Raw genomic sequence first — 18072 nt, 5'->3', positions numbered from 1 at the left:
TTCACAGCCACACCTTCCTCCCTTGCTCCCCATCTTGTCCCATCCCAGGGTCCTGGCAAAACATTCTCAATCATGAGACCTTTGGGAAAACAGAGAGGACTATCTTGTGGCAGCTCCTTCTCCTGACCAGTTAGCACAAATCTATCCCAAGGCGTAGCTACCTTTGTGCCTGTAGTGGTGGCAGGGGGAGCTCAGGAGCAGTAACAGGGAGCCAAAACCAGACATTCACCTCCATAGTGCCCATGCCACTGTGGCAGCAGGAAGAATGGTGTGGTGGTGGATTGGAGACCTGGGTCCTGGCCCTACTCTGGGCCTAAGTGTCTCCATCAGTAAACTTGTTCAGAGGGACCACTCGGGAAGAGTTCCACCCATTCTGCAAACTAGATCTAGAGGCCTCGACCAATTCCCTAACACAGGGGTCCGCAGCCCCCAGGCGGGGGGCCGATACCTGTCCGTGGCCTTTTAGGAATGAGTTGCACAGCAGGAGATGAGCCACAGGTGAGTATTACAGCCTGAGCTCTGCCTCCTGCCAGATCAGCCTTGGCACGAGATTCTCAAAGGAGCACAAACCCTGTTGTGAACTGCGCATGCGGGGAATCCAGGTTGCACGTTCCTCATGAGAATCTAATGCCTGATGATCTGAGGTGGAACAGTTTCATCCAAAACCATTCCCCACCTTCCATTCATGGAAAAATTGTCTTCCACGAAACCAGTCCCTGGAGCTGAAAAGGTTGGGGACTGCTGCCCCAGCAAAATGCCCAGTCAGACCCGTTTCTACCTGGATGGTGAGGTTGGGCAGTCCAGAGGAGTGAGGATGATGATGTGTGGGCGTCCAGGTTCAGTGCTGGGAGTTTCCAGTCTGGCTCCATGATCATAGAGGGTGGGGTTGGGGGGTTTGTTAGGAATTTGCAGAGGATATCTAAAGCCTCATTTCAGTAGCTAGAACAGGGGCTCATAACTGGGGTCCACGAACTACAGAATTCAGGCGTCTATGCACTTGGTTTGGAATAGAATACAACTTTATTTTCAGTCACTTCTATTTCCTTGGTTATGAACAAAGGTGGCAAAGTACGTTGTATCAGCAGCCCCAATAGAAACCACAGAGCTTTTCATATCCCTTTACGGTTTGCCACAGGTATCTTTAAATATCATTTAGACTCATCTCTACTTCAATTTGCCATTGCTTAATAGGCCCACCCCTAGATCTTGTTATTCAATATGTTAATAAAGAAATCTGTGTGCATAGTGTCAGGTTACGCTTTTTTTTTTTTTTTTTTTTTTTTTTTTTTTTGAGACAGAGTCTTGCTCTTGTCACCCAGGCTGGAGTGCAGTGGCATGAACTCGGCTCACTGCAACCTCTGCCTCTCAGGTTCAAGCAATTCTCCTGCCTCAGCCTCCTGAGTAGCTATTGATTACAGGCGCCCGCCACCACATCCGGCTAATTTTTAAAATATTTTTAGTAGAGACAGGGTTTCTCCATGTTGGTCAGTCTGGTCTTGAACTCCTGACCTCAGGTAATCCACTTGCCTTGGTCTCCCAAAGTGCTGGGATTACAGGTGTGAGCCGTCATGCCTGGCCCATGCGACACATTTTTAAAATATTTTGACAACTATATATCAGTATAACTAACTTTCTTTGTACTCCTACATATTTTATGTGTATGAAAATATTATTCTGAAATTATCTAGTGGTGTATGCCTGTAGTCCTAGCTACTTGGGAAGCTGAGGTGGGAGGCTCGCCTGAGCTTCAGGATGTCAAGGCTGCAGTAAGCCATGATTTCACCACTACACTCCAGCCTGGGCAATGGAGTGAGGCCCTGTCTCAAAAGAAAAGAAAATATTATTTTGAGAAGTGATCCACGGCACAAAAAATGGCCAAGAGCCCCTGGCTGAGAGGGTCCCTGTTGACACTCATGTGCCACCCACCCAGAGTGAGGACAGCTGCCCAGCTGAGCAGGGGCCTCACAGGAGGAACCAGAGCAGGAGAATCCCTGGCACCACCGTGGCTCCGGGACACACCCCTGGGTGCTCAGTGAAGAAGTGGGGACAACTTGCTGCCATCATCAGTTTGATGGAATGACCTTAGGCCTCTGCTGCCCATTGTGAAAGAGGAAAAGTCACCAGCCTCTTACCAAAAAGCTCAGGGAGATTTAGGGAGAATGTGGATATAGCACAGAGTTCACTGTGGAAAGAAGGAAGGGGAGCCTCCCAGCATTGGATCTTAGGGAATTGTTGCAACCAAATTTAAGGATGCAAAAGCCAAGAGTTGGGAAGAGATTCCTCCCTCCTCAGCTGTGGTTGCAGCACTGCTCAGGGCCATGGAAAAACAGCTTTCCACATTCCTAGCAGACAGCAAAAGCTATTTCAATGTGCCAAGTGAAAGTTGAGCCATGTCCTCATCCAAACTAGCCTCCAGCCTTGCACAGGCAGCTCAGGGCACTGGTGCACACTGGGCTCACCCTTATGGGGGCTGTTCCTCCATTTCCATCTCCCCTTGAGCTGCCCCTCACTGGGAGCAGCGCCGCCCCAATCCTCTGATCCTCTGCTGTCTGTTCTCATGGATGACTCAGGCCCCAGCAAAAACACCCTCTGTTCCTCAAAAGAGGGAATGGAGGGCACGTTTACTGTTAGGAAATGTCCCTCACCTTGCAGTCTGGCTTCCTGATCTCTCTGTTAAGATCTTTTTTTTTTTTTTTTTTTTTTTTTTTTTTTTTTTTTTTTTTGAGACGGAGTTTCACTCTTTTTACCCAGGCTGGAGTGCAATGGCGCAATCTTGGCTCACCGCAACCTCCGCCTCCTGGGTTCAGGCGATTCTCCTGCCTCAGCCTCCTGAGTAGCTGGGATTACAGGCACACGCCGCCATGCCCAGCTAATTTTTTGTATTTTTAGTAGAGACGGGGTTTCACCATATTGACCAGGATGGTCTCGATCTCCTGACCGTGTGATCCACCCACCTCTGCCTCCCAAAGTGCTGGGATTACACACTTGAGCCACCGTGCCCGGCTCTGTTAAGATCTTTTAAGCCACCCCATCAGCCACAGAACAAAGCCCATCCACCAAAGGTACCTGAGCCCAAATCCCGCCGCCCCCACCCTCTGCCCACCAGCTCCTCTGCCTCCAGGCAGTAGGAGAAGAGACTTGTTTCCTATCACACAGGCCATGTACCTAGTGGGGGTACCAAACACGTGGAACCCCCACCCCACCCCACCCCACCCCCAATCCTCCACCCCCAAACTTGCACTGAGCATCTCCACTAGGTTTTGAAGAAACTTCCCAGGTTTGAGAAAACTCTGTGGGAGGGGGCTGAGGTTTAATTCTGAAGTGGGGACGGCTTGAGAAGACACCTAGGGATGACAGGGAGGGTCTGGGAGTCTGAGAGAACAGAGATGATTCAGGACAGCAGCTCAAAGGTAAGCCTGGGGATGCCCACTTCTGCTTCCTGCTGTGTTCTCCGCCACCTTCCAGACAACATTGGCCTGGTCGGGGCAAAGAAGTGACCAACAGGCCTCTGGGACATCATTCACTCACTCATTATTCATTCATTCACGCGCAGATACTTGCTCACTGTGGGCAAAGGGAAGGGGAGGCCAAACCACACAGCACTGTAAATGCTGCCCACGGAGGGCCTGCAGCCCAGGGGGGTGATGGAGAACAGCTGCCTGGAGGGAGGCCTAAGGTAGAGCCTTGAAGGCCAAAGACAATGATGGATCATGGAGGGCCTTCCACACACAGGCACTAAAAGAAGGCTAAGCCTGCTTAGAGAGAGGCAGTATCTGGACCTGTGCACTGGGCTGCACTGGGCAAAAAAGGCTATGTGTCATGTATTGGGAGAAAATGGGTCCTGTGGTTAAGTATAGTTGGGAAGCGCTGAATTAAATGAGTTGAACGAATCTCTTTACTGCAGGACCTGCCAGGACATGTAACCTGTGAATATAGAATGAAGCTTATGATGGACTCCAGGACTAGTGTCCCATGGGCAGGCCACACTGACATAAGGACTATGGGAGGCAGTAGGAGCTGATGAGATTAAAGAGAACACAAGGGGCTTGGAATGCCAGGCCAAGAAGGCTGGACTTTTTCCTTGGGGCAGTGAGGATTCTCAGCAGGAGACTTAGAGGGAGCTGGACTCAAGGAACCTGCGGCAGTTTAGTAACCAGTAAGGTCAGGGCTGGGGCAGGACAGAGCCAGTCCCCGTCAAGGACTCCCCAACTCCTCGACAGCAGGGTCATTCTGTGGGAGAGAAAACAGAGACCCTGGACACAGCCAGCAGTAAGAGTCTCAGAGAGACTGGCGAGAAGAGGGAAGGCTGGGCAGTGGTCAAGCCTACTTGGGTTCCAGTCCTGACTCTACCACTTCCTAGCTGTGGGAATCTGACCCAATGTCTCTGGGGCCTCAGGGTATTTGTTGCTGTTGTTGAGATGGAGTCTCACTGTCACCGAGGGTGGAGTGCAGTGACGCGATCTCGGCTCACAGCAACATCCACCTCCCAGATTCAAGCGATTCTCCTGCCTCATTCTCTTAGGCTTAGGCAGGAGAATCACCACACCTGGCTAATTTTTGTACTTTTAGTAGAGACGGGGTTGATGTCACCATTTTGGCCAGGCTAGTCTTGAACTCCGGACCTCAAGTGATCCACCTGGCTCGGCCTCCCAAAGTGCTGGGATTACAGGCATGAGCCACCACAACCAGCCTTGTTGTTAATTTTTGTTGTTGTTGAGACAGAGTCTCGCTCTGTCGCCAGGCTGGAGTGCAGTGGCACGATCTTGGCTCTCACTGCAACCTTTGTCTCCTGGGTTCAAGCAATTTGCCTGCCTTAGCCTCCCACGTAGCTGGGATTACAGGCACCCGCCACCACGCTCAGCTAAGTTTTATGTTTTTCAGTAGAGACGGGGTTTCACCATGTTGGCCGGGATGGTCTAGATCTCTTGGCCTCGTGATTCGCCCACCTTAGCCTCCCAAAGTGCTGTGATTACAGACGTGAGCCACTGTGCCTGACCTTGTTTATTTTTTAGAGCAGTTTTAGGTTGACAGAAAGTACAGAGGTTCCCACGTACTCCCTCCCCTTCCCTCTCCCCAGGTTTCCTAATTAGTAGCATTTTGCATTAGTATGGCACAGTTGTTACAGTTTATAAACCAAACCAATACATTATTATTAACTGAAGTCCATAGTTTACTTGAGGGTTCACTCTGTGTTATCCAGTCCTATAGATTGTAACAAATACACGATATGTATCCACCATTACAGTGTCATACAGAAGAGTTTCAAGGCCTTAAAAACACTGTCTGGGCCTGCAGGGTAGCTCATGCCTATAATCCCAGCACTTTGGGGGGCCAAAGTGGGAGGATCACTTGAGTCCAGAATTTCAAGACCAGCCTGGGCAACATAGAGAAACCCCATCTATACAAAAAAGAAAAAAAATTGTTTTAATTAGCCACCTGCAGTCCTGGTACACCTGGGTGGCATCCACCTATAATCCCAGCTACTTAGGAGACTTGAGGTGGGAGGATGGCTTGAGCCCAGGAGGTTGAGGTTGAGTGAGCTGTGATTGTGCCACTGCGCTCCAGTCTGGGTAGCAGAGCCAGACCCAGTCTCGGAAAAAAAAAAAAAAGCTGTCTGAGCTTTTGTTTTCTCAGTTTTAACACCTGTAAGATGAGTGTGACGCTCCATCTGAAGCCCCTCAGCCTCCTACCGTAGGTTTCTGATGAAGGCCTCTCAACAAATCAAGTGGGACTGAAATCCACTAAATGTCTCGAACTATGGTCTGATATCCATCGGAATCACTAGGCTTGGGTCAGGGCTAGAGGGCCTCATTCAAATGCACATTCTAAGGTCTCAACCCTAGACCTGCTGAGTCACAAGCCCTGGGGTGGGGCCTAGGAATCTGCATTTTAACAAGTCCCCTGGTGCACAGGGAAGTTGAAACCCACTGTGCTCCTGAAGCCTCTGCACATGGAAATTTGTTCTGCCAGAGTTTCTCAGATAAAAACATAGAGGTTCTAGCCACTGGCAGGTCAAGGCTCTGGAGAGCCAGGCCATCTCCCAAAGGGAGGAGAATGGTTGCCATCAAGTCAGGCAAGAGCCCATTTCTGCCTGTGCAGCTCGCAGTCTCCAAGCCTGCTGTTGTTTCATATCTTGATTGCTTATCACTCACCCAAAATAACCTGAATGCAATCGCACCAGCTGCAGCTCTCTCCGCAATTCCCTTAATTTAGCAGCCAAACACATTTGGTTCCTTAACAGAGCGCTAGGCCTCAGCACCAGGCCCAGGAAGGGGCCCTCCCTCCCAGCTATCTGTAGTGAGTCCAACAGTTTCCCCCCCGGAATTCGTGTCCCCCTGAAACCTGAGAATGTGACTTTATTTGGAACTGGAGCCTTTGCAGGTGTGATTAATAAGGGTCGAGATGAGCTCATACAGGATTAGGGTGGGCCCCAAATCCAATGATTGTTGTTCTTAAAAGAGGAGAGAACAGAAGAGACAGAGATTGGAGGAATGCAGCCCAAGCCGGGAATGCCACGGTCTGCCCACTGCCACCATGAGCCAAAAAGAGCCGAGGAAGGATTCTTCCCTGGAGCCTTCAAAGGGACCACGGCCCTGCCAACACCTCCAGCCCAGATTTCCAGCCTCCAGAACCATGAAGGAATCAAGTTCTGCTGTTTCAAGCCACCCAGTGTGTGGTAATTGGTTAGAGCATCCCTAGGAAACCGAAGCAGCCCCCTGGCCTGGCTCAGCACCTGCTCAGCCCCACTCCAGCAGAAAGGAAAGGCCCCCCACTGCAGGCGATTCTCCAGATGGGCAGTTTAATGTGGCCCATTAGAATCAGAGCTATTTTCTCCCAACCAACATTTGAATTCTGCATCTACTAGGCTCATTTCCCACTCAAGGAGAAGGACCCTTCCTTCTGTCCTCTGCTTGAAAGCCTGTACTCCAAGAAGGGCTGAGTTTGGTCGTGACAAATAAATACTGGTCCTTGGGTAGTGTCTGGCCGGCAGTGCCGTGCGAGATGAGTCCCTACAGCTTCATGCCACTCCGGCGCCGCGAGTCCTTCCGGGCAATGGGGCTGAAGTTCACAATCTCCTTGTAGATGTGCTCTGAGAAAGGCAGCATGGTTTAAGGTGGGCAAGGAGGTGCTGAGGGCGAGAAGTCCACCCCCCTTCAGACAGAGCACCGAGAGCGAAGTCAGATCAAGGAGAAAGAAGCAGACAGGAGACAATGCCCATCAAGAAGGAAGGGGCAGGAGCCTCAGGTGGCAGGAAGGGCTGGCAGAGGCCAGGCACAAAGATGGGGGAGGCAAGGAAGAGAGTCTGTGGGTGGAGGCGAAGAAGCCCGAGGCCCCAGCTCTTACGCTTCCATTCATCCACTGTGAGTTTCTCGTGTTCTAAGGAATCATCAAACGGCTGCTGGGCTTCTGTCTCTTCCTCAGGGTCCCGGAAGGGTTCAAAGAAGGGATGGGCAAGGGCCTGAGCGGCCGTCAGGCGCTTGTCCACGTCCAGCTCCAGCATCTTCTCCAGCAGGTCCACGGCTGCAGTGGCAGAGCTGTGAGCCTCACACCAGGCCAGTGAGAGCCCACCCATGGGGGTGTGCTGAGAGGCCCCTGGGGAGGGGACCCTGAGACTCACCCTGGGGGCTGGCCTGTGGGAAGAGCTGAGTGAAATCCTTCTTGGGGCTCTGTGGCAGGGCCTGGATGTAGGATTTGGCCTGGAAGACAGAAAAGCATCAAATCCCTCAGGGCTCTGGCCTTAGCGTGTAGAGCAGGGATTTCAGAAAAGCCTCAGGGCAGGGCTGAAGGCTCAGGTCACGGTCCATGGTGAGATGAAGGTAAGAGCTCCTGCAGGGTAGGATGCTGTGGGAAGGTGCTGGCCAGCCTTCTTCCACAAAGGCCTCCAGTCCACCAGGCCCACGTCAGCCAAGCACACAGCCCAGGCCACCCTGGGTCCCATTTACCACCCACCGCTTTGTCTTTCAGCTTCTGCACGAACTCTGTGCCTGGTACCCCGGTCACTTTCAGGATCTGGGTCAGCTGGTCCAGGTCTTGATGGCAGGTTAAGGCTTAGCCTTGCTCTCCTTGTGGGTCTGAGACTGCCCCTCCCGCGACCCCACCATCACTCCACCCGGGCACTGTGGCAATGGGTTGTCCAGGCTCCAGCCCTGCCTAATCATCTCCAGCTCTCAGGAGGAGGCTCATTCTTCAGGGCTCAGGGCTCCAGAGGCCTTTCCAACATGGCAGGCTGAGCGGGGGTCCCTACTCAACAAATGCATGTGGATCATTCTTTTTTGTTTCCTTGTCTTCTGTCCAAAGGCCTGCCCTGCACACACAGGCACTCAGTTCATGTGTATGGTGCCAACATGTATTTTCCATAGTGGTAGAATTATAGGTGACTCATTTCTCACCATTTTGCTTATCCACGTTTTTTTTTTTTCCCCTTTTGAAACAGGGTCTTACTCTGTCACCCAGGCTGGAGTGCAGTGGCATGATCTTAGCTCACTGCAACCTCCACCTCCTGAGTTCAAGTGATTTTCCTGCCTCAGCCCGCTGGGATTACAGGTGTGTGCCACCACACCTGGCTAATTTTTGTGATTTTTGGCAGAGACAGGGTTTCACCATGTTGGCCAGGCTGGTCTCAAACTCCTAACCTCAGGTGATCTGCCCACCTCAGCCTCCCAAAGTGCTGGGATTACAGGCATGAGCCACCGCGCCCACCCGGCATTTTCTTTTTCTTTTTCTTTGAGTTAGGTCTCCCTCTGTCGCCCAGGCTAGAGTGCAGTGGCACAATCATAGCTCACTGTGGCCTCAACCTCCCAGGCTCAAGCAACCCTCCTACCTCAGCCTCTCTAGTAGCTGGGACTACAGGTGCATGCCACCATATCTGGCTAATTAAAAAAAAACTTTTAGAGATAGGGTCTCACTGTGTTGCCATGTCTAGTCTCAAACTCCTGGGCTCAAACCATCCTCCCACCTCAGCCTCCCAAAGTGCTGGGATTACGGGCATGAACCACCTCATCTGGCCTTATCTGCACTTACAAATTATTCTACAGGGAGTATGTATCACTCTCACATTAAGGAAAAAAAAAAAAAAAAAAAAAAAGACAGTTATTTAAAGTGTCTGCTGAAGGAAGGAATCCCTAGATGGAATCTGGCTTTTCCAGCAAAGGATACAATCTTTCCCCTTGAACAAAGTTTTCCCTGTCAGCATCTCCGCCATGATACAGCCAACAGACCAGATGTCCACTGCAGAGGGAGGAAGAGTGTCACCTGGGCTGTCTGACCGGGACCCGGCAGTCAGTCAGCACTGAGCGACCAGATGGCCCCAGGACCGCCCTCTCAGGCATTGACCACTGACCAGTCTGGTTGTAGTGCATCCAGCTGAGGATCACCTCAGGGGCCCGGTACCAGCGGGTCACCACGTAGCCAGTCATCTCGACATCTGCAGGCCGCGCCAGCCCAAAATCCAGGATCTATGGCTCAGGGGATAAATGGAAAAGGAACTTGCAGAGGGGAGGAGGCTCTGGGAGCAGCTTCCAGAGGCTCCCCTCAGGGAGGGCCCATCCCGCCTCTGGGCTGAGCCTGTGGCCCACTCACCTTCAGTTCACAATCCTCATTCACAGCCAGGTTGCCCGGCTTCAGGTCCTGGGGTGGGGGGGACAGAGAGTGCGTGCTAGGCTGAGGCAGAGATGGAGCTGGTCTTAGCTCCACTACCACCCAGGGATGTGACTTCAGCCAAGCCCCTTCCCGTTCTGGGCCTCAGTTTCCTCATGTGTAAATAAGGGTTGGACTAGGTGTTCTCTTGGGGCCCATCCAGGTCTAAAATGTTCCTGCTTCTGGAAGCCTGAAACACTCAGCTCAGGGCTCACTGTGTCTGCAGCAATTCCCCCAGGAAGTCCCCTGGGACACAGTGACTCTTTGGAGCAGGCCTTCCTGGGCCATGGCTGGGTCTGAAAATCTCCACATTCTGTGCTCCTGGGAAGCGTCCTACCCCTCCACCTTTCCCACTCCTTCCCACCCCCCTTCAGACAGAGCATGGAGAGTGAAGTCAGCTCAAGGAGAAAGAGCACCCAGGAGACGATGCCCATCAAGAAGGAAGGGGCAGGAGCCTCCGGTGGCAGGTAGGGCTGGCAGAGGCCAGGCACAAAGACGGAGAAGGCAAGGAAGAGAGGCTGCGGGTGGAGGTGAGGCAGCCCGAGGCTTCCAGAGAGTCCCCCACCCGGGGATGGGATGGAGCCTCTGAGGACCATGGCAGAGAAAGCACTCACCCTGTGCACGACCCCAGCTGAGTGGATGTACTGCATGGGAGAGAGAGAAGGGTGAGTCCATGGCCTGGCTGCCACATCGGGCACTTCAGGCTGGCTCGGAAACCTCCGACCTGTAACAGTGCGCTCCCTTCCAGCCTCCCCAAACCTCAGGTCTCGACACCCCCTCTGCCACCCTCCAAGTCCCCACCCACCTTAAGGCCTTTGAGCATCTGATACACCAGGTACTGGATCTTATCCTCACTGAACTCCATCCCCATGATCTTCTGCAGATCCGACTGCATGAAGGGCATCACCAGGTAGCTGGAAGGCATGACGGCTTCTTGGAACAGTCCCAGGTCTCACCTCAGCCCCAGGTCTGAGCTCAGAGGAGGGGCCTCAGGGCAGAACAGGGGGGCCAAAGAGACGCCCTCCAGTGTACAAAAGCCAGCCCCACCTCAGCCAGCCAGACCACTGCGTGGGCCTTTGGGCTCCTGGCTCCCAGCCTCCCGTGGCGAGCCGCCCAGCTGAAAGTTGGAGCGTGCTCTGGAAAGTCGCATGGAACTGTTTCTGCTCTTCAAAGGTACTCTCTCCTTGCCCTCTTCCACACCCCAGGGGAAGCCACAGCTAGGAGTCAGAAAATCTGCCAGTATTTCCTTCGGCTTCTGTCCAAATACTGTATCCCTCATGCCCAGCTGAGATGCCCCCACAAACAAACAACATGTCTACCTTTCCAAGAAGGAAACCGTTTCCAGGAGGGTGGAAGGGGGAGACGGGGAGGCTATTGCAGCCTCCTAGGGGATTGTACAACAGAATGAGGCCAGCAAAATGTAACCGTTTCTCAATGTAGTAAAGCAAAGTCCAGGATAAAGACAACTAATAAAAATTATAAGATAGGCCAGGGGCCATGGCTCCCACCTCCAATCCCAGTTCTTTGGGAGATGGTGTCTGGACAATAGCTTGAGGTGAAGAGTTCAAGACCAGCTTGAGCAACACAGGCACCTCATCTTTCTTTCTTTCTTTTTTTTCTCTCTTTGAGATGAAGTCTTGCTCTGTCGTCCAGACTACAGTGCAGTGGAGCAATCTCAGCTCACTGCAATCTCTGCCTCCTGGGTTTTTTTTTTTTTTTTTTTTTTTTTTTTTTTTTTTTGTATTCTTAGTAGAGATGGGTTTTATCATGTTGGCCAGACCTTAGGTCTCGAACTCCTGATCTTAGGTGATCTGCCCACCTTGGCCTCCCCAAAGTGCTGGCATTATAAGTGTGAGCGACTGTGCCTGGCCTGGACCTCATCTTTCAAAAAAAAAAAAAAAATTAGCCAGGTGTGGTGGCATGCGCCATTAGTCTCAGCTACTCAGGAGGCTGAGGTGGGAGGATCACTTGAGGCCAGGAGTTTGAGGTCAGGATGAGTAACATTGTGAGACCCCATCTCTATTTAAAAAAAAAAAAAAAAAAAAAAAAATGCTGGGCACAGTGGCTCAAGCCTGTAATCCCAGCACTTTGGGAGGCCAAGGCGGGCAGATCATCCCGGCCAACATGGTGAAACCACGTCTCTACTAAAAATGCAAAAATTAGTTGGTTATGGTGGTGTGCGCCTGTAGTCCCAGTCACTCGGGTGGCTGAGGCAGGAGAATTGCTTGAACATGGGAGGCGGAGGTTGCAGTGAGCTGAGATTGTGCCACTGCACTCCAGCCTGGTGCCTGGCAACAGAATGAGACTCTGTTTAAAAAAAAAAAAAAAAAAATCTGGACATGGTGGCATACACCTATAGGTTCACCTACTCAGGGGGCTGAGGCAGGAGATGGCTTCAGCCTAGGAGTTGGAGGCTGCAGTGTTTGTGCCACTGCACTCCAGTCTGGGGGACACAGCCCTATCTCTAGAATATCATAAATTTAAAATTTTTAAAAAGTTACCTTAAAAAATTATAAAATAGATTTTTTTTTTTTTTTTTTTTTGAGACGGAGTTTCACTCTTGTTACCCAGGCTGGAGTGCAATGGCGCGATCTCGGCTCACCGCAACCTCCGCCTCCTGGGTTCAGGCAATTCTCCTGCCTCAGCCTCCTGAGTAGCTGGGATTACAGGCACATGCCACCATGCCCAGCTAATTTTTAGCATTTTTTTAGTAGAGACGGGGTTTCACCATGTTGACCAGGATGGTCTCGATCTCTTGACCTCGTGATCCACCCGCCTCAGCCCCCCAAAGTGCTGGGATTACAGGCTTGAGCCACCGCGCCCGGCCAGATTTATTTTTTTGTAAAGGACATGCTGGAGGCATCTCCAGGAGACTTTGGGTGTTGGCAGCCCTCTCCTGCCTGACCACACACCTCCCTCGGGGCCCTCACCATGCCTGGTCCCCTGCTGTGTCTTTCACCTCCACTCAGGCACTGGTTCTTCCATCTTGGCGACAAACTTCCTGAAGCCTCTCTGTGCTACAACCACATTCCCTTTATTTTGCTTCTTCAACTGACCACCCCTTCTCCCTCTCTCACCACCAAACTTCTAGAAAGGGTGGTCCACACTCCTGGACTCACTCACTGCCTTAACTCCCAGTCCTGAGTTAACCCGGTTTCTGCTTCCCTCCTACTGCCAGACCACTCAGCTCAAGGTCACCAGTGAATACCCGACAAACATACCACGACTCTCTTTTCTTCTTATCTGACCTTTGGTCAAGCCGGAAACTCCCTCTCAATTCTCTGCTGACTCTCCTCTGCCTCCGATCAGGCCCCCTCAGCTTCTTCCACCTGCGGATCCTCTTGGATCTTCTCTTTCGTGTTGATATCTGAATCAACACTATCTTACCACGTTCTACAATTACCCGTTCCCGGGCATCAGCTATCACCCATAGGTGATTATTCCAGCGCAAATCCGCATCCCTAGCCCAGGCCTTCTTTTCCTGAGGTTCATATTTATTTGCGACTGTGATTAAGCATCGGAATGAATGTTCACAGACTCTTTAAAAGTAAAGTGTCTAAATGGAGCTCATTATCTTTCTCCCAAGACTCGTTCTTCCCCCACTTTGTATTCCAAGCAGGAACCTGCACATCCCCCCACCTCTGCCACCTCCCTCAGCTACTGCACCCCAACAGACTGAACATTGTGTCGGCCCTGCCTCCCAAATGGGGCCTCAAGTCTGCTCTCAGTGTCCCATCACCTCTACTTTAGATCCTGGTCTGGGTCACCAATGCTGACCTCCAGGCTCTCCCTCTGCCCCAGAGCTGCTTCCTACTCCTTTCTTGCTGCTACCCAAGTGCACCCCCCAAATCCCATCTGAACACATCACCTCCCTGCTCAAAATCCCCAGGTCTAGGATCAGTCTAGACTCAGCCTGGCCAAGCCAGCTGCTGGCCTCCACTCGCCACACTGACTTCTCCATCTTGTCCAAATAGTCCAGTCTCATTCAGACACTGCACAGGCAAAGCTATACATTTTGCAACTGAATGTTCTGGTTCTGTGACATTCTCTCAAACACACCCATCGGCTAGAGGCAGCCAAGGCTTCTTAATCCTTGCTTCATGCTAGAAAGAGTTCCAAGGTCCAGACTTGCGTCTGTGTCCCCAGGAAAGGCAAGTTGGTGCTAACCCTGTGAGGACTGGCAGATGTGTCTTCCTTGTTAAGTCTAGGTAAAAAGCAAAGTAGCTGTGTGGACTGCTCCCTGCCAGTCAAGCACCCCACAAAGTCCTTCCTGCCTTTTCCTGTCTGCCTTTGGCTAAAACCATCTTTCCAGAGAGAATCACACTTGACAGGCAAAGGCACAGGACTGGCAGGGAAGGAGGCTCTCCCTACCACACCCGAAACAGAGACCCTGGACCTACCCCCACCTTGCTCCCCAGCCCCGCTGATGCCCCCAAAACCAGTGCAGCTCAACTCACAAGTCGTGGAAGTTGCGCAGGGAGGATGCTGGGGTGAAGACATCCAGGAGCCCAATGACCTGGGGAAGAAGTCACCTATGAGGGCTAGAGAGATGCTACCTTCTCCTCCCACCGCCTCCTGGGCTCAGGCCATGCACAGGGCCATTCCCTCTTTCCTAATACACCACCTCCAGCAGGAGGCAGGTCTCCAACCTTCTTGGAAGCAGTAAAAAGGGCAGAGGCCTAGAGGAATCCCCTGGATTTGGAAGGAGTTTGCAATAAATGGCGACAGAGAGTCCAGCTGGAGCGAAGGGAAGGTGCGGAGAAGAATGAGGTGTGCTCATTGATCTCAAGTCTGGTATTCAGGGCAAGCAATGAGACCCACTCTCAACTCACATAGGCAGCGGGAAAGCCTGAAGGGAGGGTGGAAGGGAAAAAGGAGGGAACAGGGAAGAGGCTTTCCAGCCAGCAAACTCCCTGCCCCTGACCTTGGGTCTACAGCCACATCCATCCTTGCCTGCCACAGGGCTCGTTCAGAGCCAATGGCAAGGTCGCCCTGGCTGGAGGCCAGAAGGAAGGGGTTTGCTGGAAAGGGATGGGCTTAAAATGTACATAACATTTTGAAATCAGTCTTTGTAATGTCTGCCCTCCGATCTAGGTATCCTGGAGCAAAGCCTGGCTGCCAGGCCCTGAGCTGGGTCCCTGGTTTTCCCAGCTGCTTCTATCAGACATGATAGTCATATGCTCAGAGCCGGAGCCATGCTGCCTAGATTGAAACCCCAGCTCTGGTACTGACTTAACCACCTAACCTGTGAGCCTTGCTGGGCTTTAGTTTCCCCATCTGTGACAAGGAAGCAATAGTATTCCTACATCACCAGGACTAGACAAGTTCGTGTATGCAGAGCTCTTAGATCACAGGAAGCGCTATGTGTCCATTGCTGTTGTTGTTATCAGGGTCAGATGGACACGACACTAACCAGGATTCTAGTCCCAGCTGGCCACGAGCTCTCAGACAGGGAACCAATTACAAAGTTCTCCTGTGCCCATTTCATCGGGAGGATGAGACAGTCTGTACCTCACAAAGTGCATTCTGCCAGAAATACCCTTTGACCCCTTCCTGGAAAGTGAGCAGGGCAGGTCCCGGCACCCTCTCCTTTCAATACTGAGGTGAGAGGCACCATCAGGGGAGCAGGCAGGAGACTGTCCCGAACTCTCCCTCTCCGCTCTCTGTACCGGGAGGCCCCGCCTGCGCCGCCCCTGACTCCCCAGGGCAGCCCCCGCCCCCCTCCCCCAGGCTGCCGCCGCCGCCTACGTTCTCATGCTGCATGTGCTTCAGCAGCTGCAGCTCCCGGTAGGCGCGCTTGGCGAAGATCTCGGACTGGAAGGGCCGGCTCAGCTTCTTGATGGCCACCTTCTCCCCTGACCGCTTGTCGATGGCCGAGCTGTCGGGCACAGGCAGGTCAGCAGGCGAGGCTCTCCTCCTGGGCAATATCTCCCAGGCCGCTCTCACCCCTCCCGCTGGGCAGCTGGGCTGGGAGGGGGACGACGCCCGCCACCTAGAATATGGGGGAGCCGCGGGGCGCAGGGCAGGGGGTGGGAAGCCAGGCAGGAGCCGAGAGAGGGACACAACGCTGGGGGCAGCAACGTCTCCTCGCGACAGGATCTCCCCGGACGGGCGGGAGGCTCAGTCTCCCTGCCACTTGGCGAGCCACCTCTCCATCTTGGGGCCTCAGTGTACTCGTCTGCAACACGGAGGATCTGCCCGATGTACTCCAGGGCCTTGCAGGGGTACAGTCCTGGAGAGCCAGGCCCAGTCCCAACTCAACCCACAGAGACCTCACACAGCCGCCCGGTGAGAAAAGGGAGATGGCGGCTGGGCCGCCCCGGGGAGGGCGCTGGGCCTTGAGATTCTCGGTACAAGCGGCGCTGGCGAGGGGCCCGCCCAGGGCGGCCGGGACGGAAAGGGGAGCCCACGGCGCCCGCCCCGCCTCCCGCCGCGCCCCCCGCGCCTCCCGCGCCCCCCGCGCCCCTCGCGCCCCATTGGCCCGAGGGTCTCACCACACGGCGCCATAGGCCCCGCTGCCGACGTGCGTCGGGGACACGTAGGTCTTGGGCAGCTCCCAGACGGTCTTGTTGACGTCCTGCTTGTAGAAGCCCTTTTTCCGGATGAGGCTCATCCCGGGCACCCGATCTCCGCGGCCCCGGCGTGGCGGCTGCGTTCGCGGCCCAACGGGCTCCCAGCGCCCCGGCCCCCGCCGCGCCCGCCCCGCGCCGCCCGCTCCTCCCCCGCGCGAGGGCGGGGGCCCCGGGGCTGCGACGCTCCCACCTGCCGGCTCGTCCAGGTGCGCCAGGGCCGCCACGCCCGGGCCTGCCCAGCCCTGCGCTCCCGCGCTTCCGCCCGGCCCGACGGAGCCACCGCGGCAGGTCGCCCAGGCACCGGGTCGGGGCTGCCCTGCGGGACCCCGGTGCCTCCCGGCCGAGCGCGGGCCAGCGGCGGGGCTGATGGGTCCCAGCAGGAGCCGGGAGGCAGCGCTTCCCAGCTCCCCGCAGCCCCGGATCTCCGCAGGAAGAGCTCCCCGGGACTCTGAAGACACAGGAAAGCAAAGCAAAACCCCACAACCTCTTCCTTAGGGAACATGTCAAACATGCAGGAAAGAGGCGAACAGAGTAAGCCAGCGCTTCTCACACTTGAGTGTGCGCAGGAAGCTCCCGGGCATTTTATTCGATTAAAATGCAGATCCTGACTCGGTAGGTCTGGGGTGGAGCCGAAATTCGGCATTTTCTAGCCAGCTCCCAGATCAGAGGCTTCTGGACCACGTCTGATAAGAGGTTCTCATGAACCCCCGTGACCCCACTTCCTCAGCAACCTCAACTCATAATCGGTTTTATTTCGTCTACATTTGTCTCCCACCATCGATTTGAAGCAAAACGCAGACGTCATATCATTTTATTCATAAATATTTTTGTATCTCTAAAAGGTAAGGATTAAAAAAATATATCCACAATACATTCTTAGACCTAAAATTAATAGCACTAATTCTATAATGGCAAATATTCATGCAGGTTCAAATGTGCAGTTTTTGTTGTTGTTTGTTTTTTTGAGATGAAATTTCACTCTGTCACCCAGGCTGGAGTGTAGTGGCGCCATCTCAGCTCACTGCAACCTCTGCCTCCCGGGTTCAAGCCATTCTCCTGCCTCAGCCTCCCAAGTAGCCGAGGCTAACAGGCCACGCCACCATGCCTGGCTAATTTTTGTATTTTTAGTAGAGACAGGGTTTCACCATGTTGGCCAGGATGGTGGTCTCCAACTCCCGACCTCAGGTGATCTGTTCACCTCAGCCCCCTAAAGCGTTTGGATTATAGGCGTGAGCCACCGCGCCCAGCCCAAATGTGCAGTTTTGAACACAGTTTCTGTGGGCTTCCTAAGGCCCTTCAAGGACAATGACAAATCGGGGCCCTTGCCCCCCGTCTGGTGGCCTATGCAGCCCAAGGGAGATTCTATGCTCAAGTCGCAGAGGTCTCTGAGCAACAAAGTGGGGATGTCGGGGGAGGAAAGGGTACAAGGGCCCTGGATGCCCAGCCTTGTCCAACCCCTCTCTGGCCCAGGCATGGGGCTGTAGAAGGGGCGGGACCACTTGCTTCACTTAGTCAAAGGGATAGAAAGTGTATTGTACAAGGAAAGAAACTTGCTAGGGGCTTACAGCAAGCTGGGGGTCCACACTAGGGAGTCTGCAGCCCCCAAACTCTGTGCCCCAAACCCTCCCGGGCAGTCCTGCAGCATGGGACACAGCCTGGAAGACCATTCTGGGGTGAGGGTGGGGTGCAGGCTTCACCCAACAATGAGCGCTTTTATTTCAGGCGGGCAATCTGTCTTTTTCATTTCTGACATATGGCAGGAAATCAATAAATGTGTGGAGAATGAATGGAGGAGTCAGCCCATTAGATGTGAAAGAGTTATTTAATAAACACTTATGTTTGCCATGTGCCAGTCATTAAGTGT

The 18072-nt window shown here is 53.4% G+C and overlaps 1 protein-coding gene across 4 annotated transcripts; it reads right to left on the bottom strand.

Moving 5' to 3' along the window:
• Positions 1–4983: 4983 nt before the first annotated feature.
• On the bottom strand, positions 4984–16323 carry MAPK13 (mitogen-activated protein kinase 13). Of its 4 annotated transcripts, XM_039467814.2 has the most exons (12): positions 16131–16323; positions 15385–15514; positions 14094–14152; positions 10442–10550; positions 10251–10280; positions 9580–9627; positions 9341–9455; positions 9157–9228; positions 7951–8030; positions 7619–7697; positions 7345–7521; positions 4984–7090 (listed from the first exon to the last, which is right to left on the bottom strand). In XM_039467814.2, the coding sequence occupies exons 1-12, from the start codon at positions 16247–16249 to the stop codon at positions 7011–7013; spliced, it is 1098 nt and encodes a 365-aa protein (XP_039323748.1). In that variant the 5' UTR covers positions 16250–16323; the 3' UTR covers positions 4984–7010. The 4 variants fall into 4 exon arrangements, with proteins under 4 accessions (XP_039323748.1, XP_074254068.1, XP_074254066.1 ...); XM_074397967.1 differs by lacking the exon at positions 10251–10280; XM_074397965.1 differs by lacking the exon at positions 4984–7090 and having other exon boundaries at positions 7097–7521.
• Between the last annotated feature and the right edge of the window lie 1749 nt (positions 16324–18072).

Source organism: Saimiri boliviensis, chromosome 4 (assembly GCF_048565385.1).
Source record: "Saimiri boliviensis isolate mSaiBol1 chromosome 4, mSaiBol1.pri, whole genome shotgun sequence".
NCBI lineage: Eukaryota > Metazoa > Chordata > Mammalia > Primates > Cebidae > Saimiri > Saimiri boliviensis.
The sequence above is the reverse complement of the archived record's forward strand: the minus strand, read 5'-3'. Positions and strand labels throughout refer to the sequence as shown.

What these genes read in the sequence shown, in the direction of transcription:
- MAPK13 (XM_074397965.1), bottom strand. Translation starts at nt 16,249, where the DNA reads ATGAGCCTCATCCGGAAAAAGGGCTTCTACAAGCAGGACGTCAACAAG. An exon ending in GGGGCCTATGGCGCCGTGTG is followed by an intron (nt 15,515 to 16,130) that starts GTGAGACCCTCG and finishes TGTGCCCGACAG; the next exon opens with CTCGGCCATCGACAAGCGGT. An exon ending in AGAAGCTGAAAGACAAAGCG is followed by an intron (nt 7,698 to 7,950) that starts GTGGGTGGTAAA and finishes TCTGTCTTCCAG; the next exon opens with GCCAAATCCTACATCCAGGC.